Source organism: Prunus persica, chromosome G2 (genome assembly GCF_000346465.2).
Source record: "Prunus persica cultivar Lovell chromosome G2, Prunus_persica_NCBIv2, whole genome shotgun sequence".
Taxonomy (NCBI): Eukaryota; Viridiplantae; Streptophyta; class Magnoliopsida; order Rosales; family Rosaceae; genus Prunus; species Prunus persica.
The window spans coordinates 19,000,433-19,014,391 of NC_034010.1; the positions used below are offsets into that span (position 1 = coordinate 19,000,433).

A 13,959-nucleotide genomic window follows, 5' to 3' on the forward strand; every position below is an offset into this window, starting at 1 on the left:
CCCAAAAGGATCCAAACCTAGTTTCAGATCATATGCCGAATATACCATATTCAATGGACCCACATGCCCATTCATGATGTGTGTGGGATCATCTAATCCAGACAAAATGGGTCAAACCCAAATGAACATTAGTGGCCATCACTTCCGCTGCACATGACATTGCCTTCCAATTCACGACAATTACCCTAATAATTCCAGAGGAAGCACGAGAATTAGCCAAAGACCACTTAAGCTCTCTTCTCACATGAATTAGAAGGCATGAATGAAACATGTAGAACTTGAGTTTATGGTCACTTTGAAAAGAAGTTACAAACCAAAACGCAAGAAAAGCATGAATAGCATACTTTTATATGTTATATTTATAATTTCTTTCCAAACCCAAATTGAAAAAAAAAGTTCCAAAATTAGATCAATGCATACAATGCATAGGAAGAGGATGATGTTAGTCGCATTACCCTCACTTGTTATCCCCCTCTTGTTATTCATCATCTTCTTCAATGTTCAAGTAATAAGATCCCCATCAATTCCTTCCTCCAAAACAACCATCTTGCAAACCCAATTCAGCCTCTTGATTGGGATTTTAACTCGTGCCGACAACTACGATCGTCGCCATTTTCTCCGTCTTATATATGGCATCCAATCCTCTCCCATTGCCAAAATAGACGTCAAGTTCATCTTTTGTAACCTCACCAAACCCGAGCAACGCATACTAATTTCTCTAGAAATCCTTCGATTCAACGACATTATCATCCTCAATTGTACCGAAAACATGAACAATGGCAAAACCTACACCTATTTCTCTTCGCTCCCGGGCATCCTTCCCCGCAAATACGACTATGTCATGAAGGCGGATGACGATGTTTTCATTAGGCTCAAGCCACTTGCCTTGTCCCTCAAACCATTGCCTAGGGTGGACATGTACTACGGATTTGTAATCCCATGTGCTAGCATGAACCCATTTGTGGAGTACATGTCCGGTATGGGGTTTTTGTTGTCCTGGGATTTGGTTGAATGGATTGGAGAATCTGACATTCCTAGAAAGGAGATGTTTGGTCCCGAGGATAAGATGGTGGGAAAATGGTTGAAGATGGGAAGAAAGGCAAGGAACAGGTTTTCCAATAAGCCAGCAATGTATGATTATCCAGGAACAAATGGGAAGTGCTCACATGAGCTTATACCAGAAACTGTGGCTGTTCACAGGCTCAAGAGATGGGATCGTTGGTTGCACGTGCTTGAATTTTTCAATGTAACCAAACAAGTTCTCTAATTAATTATCGCTACCATCTTTGATTCAACAATTAATTAGGAAATTAGCTAGAATTAGTTTCTTACTTTGCTATATAAATTAATTAGTATTGCTGTGGACATTCTTTGTATCATTCTATATCCAAGCAAGTTCCTTATTGCGGATTCCTACTTTGAGACATACCCATAAAGAAAAATCTTATAATTATACAACTTCACTTAGAATACACATTAAAAAAATATATATTTATACAATACATATAAAGAAATGAAAAGGACAATCATTTTAAAGGTGTTTATCATGGTTCATGTCAAATTCAGATTATTTATTTTAATACTAACTCAATCTGTTTATTATTCGTGTTTAGGGGCCGTGTCATATTCGAGATCGTGTCAATCAACTATCAACCAAACATGCTAAATTCATATCAAGTTGAGTCATGTGAAAAACTTTCAAACCTATGACAACATAGGAATAACACTCAAACTTTTTGGTGCGTTACATTTTTCTCTAGAACAATAATTCTAGATGGACCACGTATTTAGATCATAGTAGTGAATTAATCCTGTAAGTGATGTATTAATTATTGAACTAATCTTACTAACGGTTTGTTTGAAAAATGCTTCTCTAGAAAGTGGTTAAAAATTAAAGTTTCTTGTGGAAAAGCACTTCAAATAGTATACCATTGGCACTTTTAACAAGTGTTGTTAGAAATACTTTTTGATACAAGTGATTATTGGCAGATGATGGAATAAAATTTAGGACCTCGAATACAAGAACAAATGCTCTTAATCATTTGAGCTATAAGTTCGTTGTATCAAAACACTTTTAGTTATTTTGAATGCATTTTTTAAAAAAACTTCTAAATAAATCCTAATTGGTGTAACCATATTGAGTATGACGTGATAATACTAATAAGTTGGTGTTGTTGCCCCAACAAGAAGTGGGTAGCAGATCACAAATTAGCAACTTGAACTTGGTCTCGAAGTTGGTTAGTTTAGCACAAGCTATTTGGGCCTCTAGCTCCATTTTACCTTGTCATTCGGGCCGGGCTCAGCTCAAAGTACCAACCTACCGACCTGACAAATACTTAATCCGTTGAAAAAACCGAAAAAACCCCCAAACATAACGTCGTTTCCAAAAAGAAAAAGAAGAACAACAAAAAAACGTAGAAAAGCAGCCGACTGATAAAGCCACGTGTAAAAACGTCAACGTCGCCGACTGACTCTCTTCAGACCTCTCCCTTAACTTTCCCTCGTTTTCAAAATTCACTCTGACGTAGACTGAAACTCCACCCACCAAACAAACAACCTAACCGACACTTTTTTTTATTCTAAACCCCCCTCCCCTCTTCCCCCTCCGAATCAGAAAAGTCCATTGGTCGTTCTCGGACTCCGGACCCGAAATCCCTACCCGAAGCCCCGTCCGCCATGTCCGTGGCCTCCGCGAGCCCGGAGAGGATCCAAGCTCCGCAGAGCCCGATCATGGAGCCTTCGCCGTCTAGGCTCTCCACCGCCGGACCGGCCTCCGAAGCTGAAGGCTCGTCGTCGCCGGTTCTCTCATACTCTGCCGACACACCCGATCGCAGCGAGCCTTGCAATTCTTCTCCCACCGTCGATGCTCAGGTCCTCTTCTCGCATTTAACGCACTTAGCTTATGTACTTGTGTTGTGCTACAGTTCTGGAATGTTCGTATTTTGGTCTCCCAATTTGGCAATACAGGCTTTCTAACTTTAAATTCTTGTTTCTTTATTAGTTAGTTTTTACATGCCAATTTAGGAAGAAGAAATGAATGAATTTGGTTTATTTGTAAAGAAAATAAAGAAAATAAGATTTGGTTTGCTGGAGAAATGATTTTTAGTATAAACTGAGGAAACTTGTGAAAATTGTTTTGATTTATTTTCTTTAATATTACAGTCTGCAGCATCATTGAAGAGTGAAGAGTATCGCCAGTTGTTTCGTCTTCCACCTGATGAAGTGAGTGATCAAGATTTTGGGTTTTATCCAAAGTTTTTATTTTTCCCTTTTAATACAAATTTATATGCTCAAAAAAATTACTCAACCTTGAATAAGGAAATCCTAGCCATTGTTCATGCAGTCACGAAATTCGAAAGTGATCTTTTAAATAAAGAATTCCTGATTAGGGTGGATTGTAAGGCCGCCAAAGATATTTTATTTAAAGATGTTAAGAACCTAGCCTCAAATCAAATTTTTGCTAGATGGCAAGGATATATATGGATATCTCCATCTTCATTCTCTCTTTAATTGGTATAGAAGCAGAAAGAATGTTACCACAGCCTTATTCTATCGATATATATCAAATAGGAAGGCAATCGTTTCTGTCAACCAAAATTTGAGGAAACCTTATGCTTATTTACTGATGCACAACTACTTATAGGTTCAATGCATGACAAAGAGGGCTAGGTTCGATATGGGACAAGTTTATCATTTGAGTATAAACTGATTTGGTGTAGATCTGAGAGCAATAATGACCAGACTATGGCAGAAAATTAAGAAGAAAAATAATGTCTTTGAGACTATTCTAGGATAAGAAAGGTTGGACCTGTGATTAGTAAGAAAAAGATTAGTATTTGATTGTATTTAGATGCAGGAAGTTTGCTAGAGCTAAACCTTAATAGCTTACTGACGTATTGGAAGAATAGTAGTAGATAAAAGACAAAGAATAGCAAAGGAGTACCTAGGAACTACACCTAGAGTACTTAAGCATCACACAGAGAAGGACGCATCAAAATCTAACATAGTTGCTCACATTTCAATCTCTCTTCCTTTAAACATTGCAGTAAATATACTATGTCATATATATATAATTAGAAATAACATATTTCTTGACTTGAAAATCACAGTAAGTACCCAGGAATTTGTGAGCAGGCTCTACCTGATTTTGAAAGCACTAAGATCCTTTGTCACTAAGTATCAACTAGATATACACAGTATTCCCACCCTTTTGGGTCGGTTCTTATTGATCTTCAATTCTTTAGTTTTCCTTGTTAACTTGCTTTTCTGATTCTGTATCACTAAGACAATCCTAATTTAAACATTTAATTCTGTCTTACTGTCGTCAGAGTTGTTAGCATAATCCTTATTGTATGTTTAGCTACTTAGAAAGGGATGTGTTTTCCGACCGCTAACCCACTTTTGGCATTGAAACATCCATCACGTTTATGAACAATGTTAGAAATTCAAGTGTCTGTTCACTTTCACAAATGCATTGGTGGAGAAATCAGATGCAGAGTTGAGCAGCATCGTCAGTTTTGGACAAAATTACCTGTTAAATTTGGCTTAGGAGCCTTATGTAAAAAAAAGAAAAAAAAGAAGAGTTAATATATGTCGAAATCATTGTTGAGCTTACACTCCCCAGGTGACTTCATTCTACTGAATGTTACAAATATATGAACACGATCGGATAATTCTGATGTATCCTGTTTATTGATGTTGATGACTAATACCATAGAGCATGAGTGGAAATCCACTTTTCCAGTAACCTATAATGTGAATAGTTAGCTTGGGAGTAGCGTGTGGGCTGTAAGACATTGCAATGAATGATAGGAGTTAAGACGCCTGGTTGTCCCTGGATATCTTCACTTTATAGTTAAGTTGTAAAGTTGTAATTGAAAGGACTACTAAAGCTTATTCTATCTTTTACTTCTCAGAAAAGAAAGCTTGATTGTGGCCTGCAAGAATACACAGATTATAGGCTTCTTGGATGACATTTAGTCCATCTGTATATTGAAGTGTACTCTGTTCAATGTAACACTTATGGCACATATTATATGTACTCTGCACAGAGGAACATGCCATTACATATTTATTAATATTAGTATAGTTATAAAGATTTCAATGTGATGATGAGTAGAGCAAGATTTGCTTCTTTCTCTCTCTCTCTCTCTCTCTCACACACACACACACATGCAGAGTCACTCACATACATGTATGCACAGAGTTGACTATAACTTCTATGTTATTTGAGTATATCTTTTGACATTTATTTTTTGACATTTTCACTTTTTCCTTTTCACTATAGGCCCTCATTGAAGATTTCAACTGTGCATTCCAGGAGAACATACTTATTCAGGTTCAGGTTCATTTGATACGTTTTATAGGTTATTATTTTGAATATTAAGTTTTATGTCAGGAGTTGCAGTATTGATGCAGGACGCGTAGGACCTAAATTTATTAGTTTCCTAATGTATTTGTTAGTTTCCTAGATACTCTAGTTTTCCAAATTCTAGTAGGATTTCTACTTTTCCAGATTTCCAGATTTCTAGTTTTAAGTTTCCTAATTTATTTGGGTTATGATTTCTGTTTAAGCAAGGGATTTGTATACTATTTGTCTAGGTTTTAGTTTGCTATAAATACCCCCATGTAGTTCTTTAAAATGGAGATTTGAATGTTGAGTAATCCTTTTCCTAGAACTCTCTGATTTCGTCCCTTCGATCCATATTTCTTCTCCTCGATCTCCGATATTCTTCTTTGTTCTACTGTTTCTGTCCTTTATCTCGTCTTTTCGATCTCTATTTCTTCTCCTTGGTCTCTTATATTCTTCTCTGTTCTATTGTTTTAGTGCTTAATCTACTACGGGCTGTACTACATCAATTGGTATCAGTCTAGGAAACTAACAAATACATTAGGAAACTAATAAATTTAGGTCCTACGCGTCCTGCATCAAGTATCTATCTTATAGTTAAACCGTTGTACTGCTTCTCATTGTTTGGCAGGTTATGTTTTACCATAGTATATTTTGGCTAAAATTTTACTTTTATATATTCTTTTTAGCATCTTGATCGAATGGCAATCTTTAATGAATAAAGTTCTGCTTGGTGTTGCTAACTTTAATTTTATGTATTTTGTAGGGTCACATGTACCTGTTTATTCATTATATTTGCTTTTACTCAAATATATTTGGATATGAGACAAAGGTATGGTGTTCAACTTGTTCTAAACTTCTATTTTAATGAATTTTACAATTGTTGCGAACTGAGTGCTATATGTCGTGTATTCCTTTGTTTCATTTTCATAGGACATTAGGCAGACACAGTTCTTTTTCCAATTTTGTTCCTAGGACATTTGTTGAGTGATTTGTAGTCAGGAAGAACCTGAAAAGGGTGGTTATGCATAGAAATGAATGCAACTGTTTCCCATGGATCCAAATGGTTCCATAAATTATTTCAGGAGACTTAAAACTGATTCACTTTCTGTGTAACATTATGTTTTCAATTTTGCTTTAGACTAAAAAAATAGATTATGTACTAAAAGTAAATTCCACTTCAGAAAATAATCCCATTACAAGAAGTCACAAGTGTAAAAAGAGCGAAGACAGCAGGGATCTTCCCCAATGCCATAGAAATTTTTGCCGGAGCCAAGAAGGTAGTGCCAAATCTGATGTTTGTATTCCATCTTTTTGCTTTGTACTGATGATATCTTGTAAACACCTTGCGTTCAATGCCATTTCAGTATCACCAGTGTCTTACACCACTTATTGATTTGGCAGTACTTCTTTGCATCCTTTCTGTCCCGTGACGAAGCTCTTAGGATCATAAATGATGGATGGGCACAATATGTGGATGGTGCCAAAGTGAATACAGAACAGCAGGTGTTGTAAATTTAATTGTATTACTTAGTGGTGATAAATTTTGTTCTGTTTAAATGTATTAATTCATTGATAACTTCTGCTTTTACCTCTACAGAATTTCATGAAAGAAGCTTTCATTGTGTTTCCTAATTAGTATGTGCATAACTCGTTTTTCCTTCTTTTTGTTTTTTAAAAAGGAACCATACATAACAGGACATAATTTTTTATAGTGTAAGGCTTTGAGAATTTGTGAGTGATTCTATTCATCTCAGTATATATAGTTACAGGAAAATGTGAAGGCCTAATTAATAGTCATAGAATCATAGGGAAGTGTAAGAGCCTAATTAATAGTTACAGGTAAATGGAACTAATAATTACAAGAATGTGTTAAGGTCTAATAATAGTTACAGAACATTGTGAAAGGCAAGTAAAGAACTAAGCCAAAAGTACATTTGACACTGAGCGACAACTAGGGGAGGCTACCTAATCCATAGTTTATGATGTCATTTTTTGTTTCCTCTTCTTAACTTCAACTAGGTATCCATTTACCCAGCATTCAATTTATGCTTTTATAATGAACTTGATTTTTAAATATCATATTATTATCTTTATTTACTTTTTCTGAAAATTACTCTAATGCTTGATATTATACTCTCCACGCACGAGGCCAATGCTGATATAGTGCATACATTAAATCGATTGAAATTCGAAATGACAATGCAGATGTAGTCTTGTGTTTTAGATTGTTGTGGTTTTGTCCCTAATGTTGGATTTTAGACTGCTCCTTGATCATGAAGGGATGTCCATAATGTCTAGTACTAAGTAGAAATCCAGTCTAGTTGTATAAGGTTTTCCACTCAATTTGGTTTAGCGACCACTGATTTGATTGTATTAACTTATCATCTCTGGTGGCTGAGAGGATTCATGAAAGGATGCTTGGTAATTAGTTATTTTCATATCTGCATTTTATAATTGTTATTGTTGTTGCTGCTGATGTGAGTATAAAATACTTGGTCTATGAATGCAACTTTTAAGTCAAAAAAAGAAAAAAAAATGAATTTCTGTAAGCTTTACTTATTATTAATTCTTCCCTGTAGTTGCTGTTGTAAGTGCTTTTGTGTTACATGTCAACAACAAAATCCTGTTTACATGAAGAATCTCACCTGTTTCTCTGCTTAATCTTTAAACTTTAGATTTACAGTTTGAAGTGTATGTCTACATGAGTGTGAATTCTGGTATTTTGAGTTATGGGGATGACTGAATATCTGTTACGTACGGATGTTAGTGATTCTTGATGTTTGTCAGAAACCAGGATAAAGTGAACTTCTGTTATGGGTCACTTGTACTTTGCAATTGTAGTTTTGAAAGGGTAAAACTAGCTCAACTGTGGAGTTTATCATATATGTGTCACATTCTCTATGTTAACTTGAGCTGCGTGTAACACGTGTTTATGTATGATCAGTCTTTTGGTTACTCATGAGCTTTACATGTGCGCATGAGACTTCAGCAGTTTGTTAAGTTTGAACAGTTATTTATCTCTATTGCTTGCCAACCATGGTATATTACATTTTATATGTGCTTAACCAAAAATATAACATCATCCTTTTCTTTCTCCCACCTTCCGCCTCCTCCACTCTCTTATCTGCTGATTTTTCTCTCAGGACTCAATATCTGAGACCGGCAGCCAAGAGAATGGAGTTGTAATTGAAAGCGTGGAAAGCTCCAAATGCTTAGTTAATGAATTGGATTCCACTGACAGGTACTTCATTTGAAATATCTTTAACATTTTAGTCTGATATGTGATGTTTTGACTGTGACTCAACTATGTTTATTGCACATGCATGGATCAGGAATGAGGACGCTCATATTTCACAAGATTCTAAGCCTGCATCCAATGTTGGAGATGATTCTGTGTTGACGTCACTTCCAGAGCCACAAGATATTGCAGAAGGGGATCTAGAACCATCTCTGAATGGTGGCCCTTCATGTTCGAAAGACTCTTTGATCTGGAAGGAGGAAAGTTATGATGCCCCAAATAGTAAGTTCATTCTACAATCTGGGATCATTGCTGATGTTTCTTAATTTTTCAAGGTCGAGCTTTGATCAAACTTGGATTCCTGTGTGTGTTATAATCATCTTTGTGCTGCGCCATGTACCTGTGGAACACAATCTCTACTTTACCACACACTTTCTAAAAGTAGTATTTGGGGTCAGTTGATCTGTGGATTTATTTCAGATTGACACAATCATACATGGATAAGTCCCTAGGTTTTGGTTTAGGTTCTAAAAGGGTAGGGTGGGTTGAAGTTGGTCATGGGTTCAAATCTTTCTAACGCGTGTGTATGTGCGTGTTGCTTGGCGACTGGCTTTGGGTGATTTAATTGATCTTCTATAATTTTGATTCTTCAAATTTCATTGTTTGAGCAATATTGAATCCATCAATTCCAATTTATGTCTTGTTAACTGAGCTGGTTATTTATGATATGCAGTTCCAGAATGTTATACAAAGGTTGCGGAGTCGCAGTTTCCGGTAGTTTTCTTTTCTTTTTGGAATAATCACATTATATTTACGATTTTTTCAAATTGATTGTTTTTATGTTGAGTAAATACATTCGTCTCCCTTAAAGTTTGGTATAATAACAGTAAGCTTTCTTGAGTGGAACATAACACTCCATCTTTGTAATGTTTGATGTCTACATGACATTTTACCCCATATGTTATGATGGGTTGATATGATAGATTGATTATATTATACTGAATATACCCTATTGTCTAATGTATGTCTACATGACAAGCATTCATATTATAAACTGTAATTGTAGAATCTAGAGGGGAGGTTTTTGTAATTAGAACAGAGCTTGAGGGAGAGGAATGTAACTTACTCTTTTATGTTCTGCGACATGTTTATTTATTTATTTGTTTTGAATAGTGATTCCATTATGGGAAAGTTTGATTTGAATTAACATCCAATCCATGAAGTGCAGATAAAGGTTGAAGATTTCTTTAGTTTATTTTTTTCTGATGACGTGTTCACCGAATCATTTCATAGAAGTTGTGGCGATAAAGGTAAATACCTGGAACTGGAGGAATTCCTCTATTTATTGCATTATTCAGGTTTCTTGATGGTTTTAGAATATAGAGGGAAAAGTCTAATTTTTTATCTGCTCTTTGTTTGGATGGTTTTATGCCTTTCTCAGAGTTAAAGTGTACTCCATGGCATCTTCATGAAACGTTTGGGCATACCCGTGATGTTTCATTTCAGCATCCAATAAAACTTTATTTCGGTATGGCTGCGTTATATGTTTTTGCATTTTTACATTGTCATTTTCTTCATGAATTTATTACACGGGCTTACATGCTTTGTAGGTTGATTCTATTTTACATTTCACTCATTTTTGCACTTGAAATAACGTTTTGTGTTGTCATAAAGGTGCAAAATTTGGTAGCTGCCAGGAGCTCCAGAAATTTCGAGTTCACAGAAACAGGTTTCTGATATGTTGTTTATTATGCCATTTTAAAATGTTTCTTGAATTGGTTTCCATAAATTGTGATTATTATTGTCAGGAAGGTATGGCAAATTAACTTAGGTACCATGTCAATTTGAGATCGCACACATGCAGATCCGGTTTTTGCTGGCAAATTAACTCATGTATTATCCTTCTGTCTTGTGAACTTTCAACAAGCTATTTTCTTAAACTTCTACTTCTCTTACATCTGTTCTTCAATTCTTCTACCTTATATTTTTGTATCTTTAGCATAAATGATCCAATGAGTGTGTCTGTTATTTTCTTGACACATTTACTTTGACTCTTGCCAGCCATTTAGTTATTGAGACATCACAAGAAATCAGCGATGTGCCTTATGCGGATTATTTCCGGGTTGAGGTATAAGCTACATTTCATCCAATTTCACATTTCCACGTTACGTGTTATATGTCTTAACACAAATTATCTTCATAATTTATTGATTACCTTGTTAAACCTTAGTCTTTGTATATCAAGTCACTTTATTTCTAACCAAATACTACTTTTATAATACTTAATTCATATTTGGCCATGTCAGGGGCTTTGGGACATTGAGAGAGATCCTGATGGATCAAAGGACTGCTGCAATTTAAAGATTTATGTGAATGTGGCATTTTCAAAGAGAACTGTTTGGAAAGGTGTGCCTTGGACAACACTTGTTTATTTTTTGAATTTATCTTGGTTTGTGTTGGTCAATCATGGATATGAACAAGTGACATGAAAAATGATTTGATGAGAACATGGCAAACGTCACAGTTTTCAACGAAAAGTAGACAACAGGCAATGACAGGCATGTGTAATCCAGATGTAGTAAAATGTCATATGAATATACAATTCTGTACTTTCTAGCAAAATGGAATATAAATGATAGTGGCAACTATTGAAGTTCAGTTATAAAATGAGCTACTTGCTTTCGGAAGGTTTCAAGAGTATGATTCTGTAGCGTCCAAGCCATGTCTGACAAAATAAATAATTTTAGATTATACATGTACATTTTGTTCACAGGGACATTGTCTCTTAGGGAAGTACTGATGGAGAGCATAACATTGGTTGCACCCCCTAGGCATTTTTGAATAAGTATTTTTTTTTCTCTCACTGATTCAGTGTAATGACAATCTATCGTTATAGGTTTACATGTAACTCTTTTGATCATGAGACTAAGGGGTTTGGCTCATAGCCCGGAGGCCTCACACACACACACCCCTTTCCGGTTCTCTGTAAATTTTTGTTTTTGTTTGGGTAGTACTGTACAAAGCAAACTCCTGTGGGTAGTTATCCTATTTTTGTAAGGACCATTATACCCTTTAAAGTTTTTTTTGGGGTTTCAAGCCTGTGTTGTACAATCATAAAATTTAAAGGTTGGGGCTGAAATGGATTTATTGATCTGGTCTTTCTTTCAGGAGTTGGATACTGACACAAGTCCTAGATTCTTTGCTCAATAAATAGAAGTTAAAATATGAAGAGTAAAATCAATCAAAAAGGTTTCTTTTCTTAGATATCATAGACAAATTCCAAGTATGGTGTCATGAGCATGTTTTGGGCTTGTTTTGGCCCTGAAAGCCTGGTGAGGGTGCTGTATCCCCAGGGAATTTGAGCCCATTGAGGCTCGAGGCATTTGAGTCTTTGCCTTGGTCTGGCTTCAGGGTTTATACGCTTTGCAAGCATTAAAGTTTAAAGTATTTTTATTTCAATTACAAGATTCAGATTCTGAAAGCGTGCTTGTGTGTTTGCTGTACTGTCTTGACATCAGAGACTTAAGATTAAGCTTGATCTGATATGAAGTGAGCGTTTGTGATCACAGGCAAAATAGTACAGTCTACCATGGAAGAATGTCGAGAAGTTTTTGAAACCTGGATAAACATGGTATCATTTATTTCTTTACGCATCTATGTTGAATTTGGAGTTTGTCAGAGTTACTTAAGATTGTGCACATTAATGTCTCTTTCAGGCACATGAACTGTTGAAGGCGAAGAATCTTGAAAGAAAAGGTAGGACTGTTGCAGACACATAATTTTGATCAATGAGGGAGAGGGAGGATTCGAACTTGGGACCTCTTCCAACATCGGGAAGAGAAGTACCACTGGACCAATAGCTAGTTGGTGTAGACACGTAATTAATTGGGTTTTTGAACAATATTTTATTCGTTGGTGATGTAGATGCTGACGTTACTACAATGTACAATGATTCATGCAACAATCTTCAATATGGTTACTGTGATTAATACATGTCTTTATTTTGATAATCAGAGAGGATTCCTGTGGTTAGCATCATTCAGAAATGTGAAGTTCATTCTGAAATTGAAGCAGAGATGGGTGAATCTACAGAAATGTTTTATGAGCCCAGTGAAAATAGTACGATGCAACACATATCTGAAACCATGGATGCAAACCAGCGAGTTGGCAATCTGTTGCGAGGAAATCTGATTGATGCTTCCCCTCTTACATCATGGTTAAGAGAATCTGTGATGAAATTCCGGTCATCTTTGAGAAGTCAAAGCAGCCATCTTCCCTTAATCTTAGTTATCGTTTTTGTCGTGATTTTTATCATGCAGGTATTTAATCTCAACCAGATTGGTCAATTATTTATAATTATATGTTGACTTTGGGTCTCTGGAATCTACAATTACGTACCAAATAAATAGAGAGTATTACATATTTCCTTGGAATTGCTGTCATGTTGGACTGAGTTGCTGCTAGTTTGACCTTTGTTTTTCGTTGCACTAATTTGTTTACATGATGTTGCACGATGCATAATGTGACAATCGGTGGGAATTTGCATTGTATCAGCTTTCTTAATCCTTCTTTGCTGTTGGTAATATGTGTTTTGTTTCTTTGATTGCAGTTGAGCATACTCGTGCTGCTAGCTAGACCCCAACACATCCATGTGCACTCTCCTGCAGACTACACGAGCAGCTTGGGCAGTGTAGTAGGCGAAAGATCGTCTGAAGTCGCCAATTGGCTGGAGAAGCGAATCCACCACCTTAAAGATGAGATGCACTTTGTTGAGACTCGGCTTGAGAGCATGCGGCATGAGCATGCTCTCTTAAAAGCTCAACTTGAGGACTTTAAGCATCTTAGTAAGCGTAGGTAATATCCAATTGTATATCCTTCTCATTCTAGCGACGATAAATGAGTTTATTATTACCCTTTCTTTTTTTCTTTTCCTCTGGTTTTCTCATAGAGAAATGTATGTTGTTCTGTCCTGTAAAATCAATAAACTTGTAGAGAAACTCTTGATAGAAATCTATATTCTTCATTCCTCTTGGGATTGGAATGGCGATCCACGGCTTGTCAAATGTTTTCAATTGATTCAAAGTAGTTAATTAAAGAGCACATCGCTTCGGTTTTTCTTTGTTCTTCACATCGTATGTTTTGTTAGGTGTTTTCAAATTAATAGATGGGGTGCTTATTATCATAACCTTTAATTGTTCATTGGAAAATCTAGAGTAAGATAAGTTACTGTGTAGGCTATTATTTAGAGACTTTCTATTTAAACCCCACACTTCTCTTAGTTCACCCCGTGTTCTAAGTTTACCCTAACTTTTAATTTAAATCTTTATAATTTTTAAGAAAACTCTGCTATCTTTCCAAACTATCCCAA

The 13,959-nt window shown here is 35.8% G+C and overlaps 2 protein-coding genes across 2 annotated transcripts; both read left to right on the forward strand.

Annotated features, from left to right (window-relative positions):
* LOC18786787 (hydroxyproline O-galactosyltransferase GALT3) lies at nucleotides 392–1,405 on the forward strand. Its single transcript, XM_007220992.2, has one exon. It carries the CDS (start codon nucleotides 413–415, stop codon nucleotides 1,265–1,267), a length of 855 nt encoding a protein of 284 aa, XP_007221054.2. The 5' UTR covers nucleotides 392–412; the 3' UTR covers nucleotides 1,268–1,405.
* Nucleotides 2,148–13,716, forward strand: LOC18785048 (protein VASCULAR ASSOCIATED DEATH 1, chloroplastic). Its single transcript, XM_020557559.1, has 18 exons — nucleotides 2,148–2,871; nucleotides 3,163–3,222; nucleotides 5,288–5,338; nucleotides 6,117–6,182; nucleotides 6,535–6,630; nucleotides 6,755–6,856; nucleotides 8,497–8,594; nucleotides 8,686–8,873; nucleotides 9,325–9,365; nucleotides 9,820–9,901; nucleotides 10,033–10,119; nucleotides 10,266–10,320; nucleotides 10,653–10,719; nucleotides 10,898–10,997; nucleotides 12,161–12,222; nucleotides 12,308–12,347; nucleotides 12,606–12,910; nucleotides 13,201–13,716. The coding sequence occupies exons 1-18, from the start codon at nucleotides 2,677–2,679 to the stop codon at nucleotides 13,447–13,449; spliced, it is 1,944 nt and encodes a 647-aa protein (XP_020413148.1). The 5' UTR covers nucleotides 2,148–2,676; the 3' UTR covers nucleotides 13,450–13,716.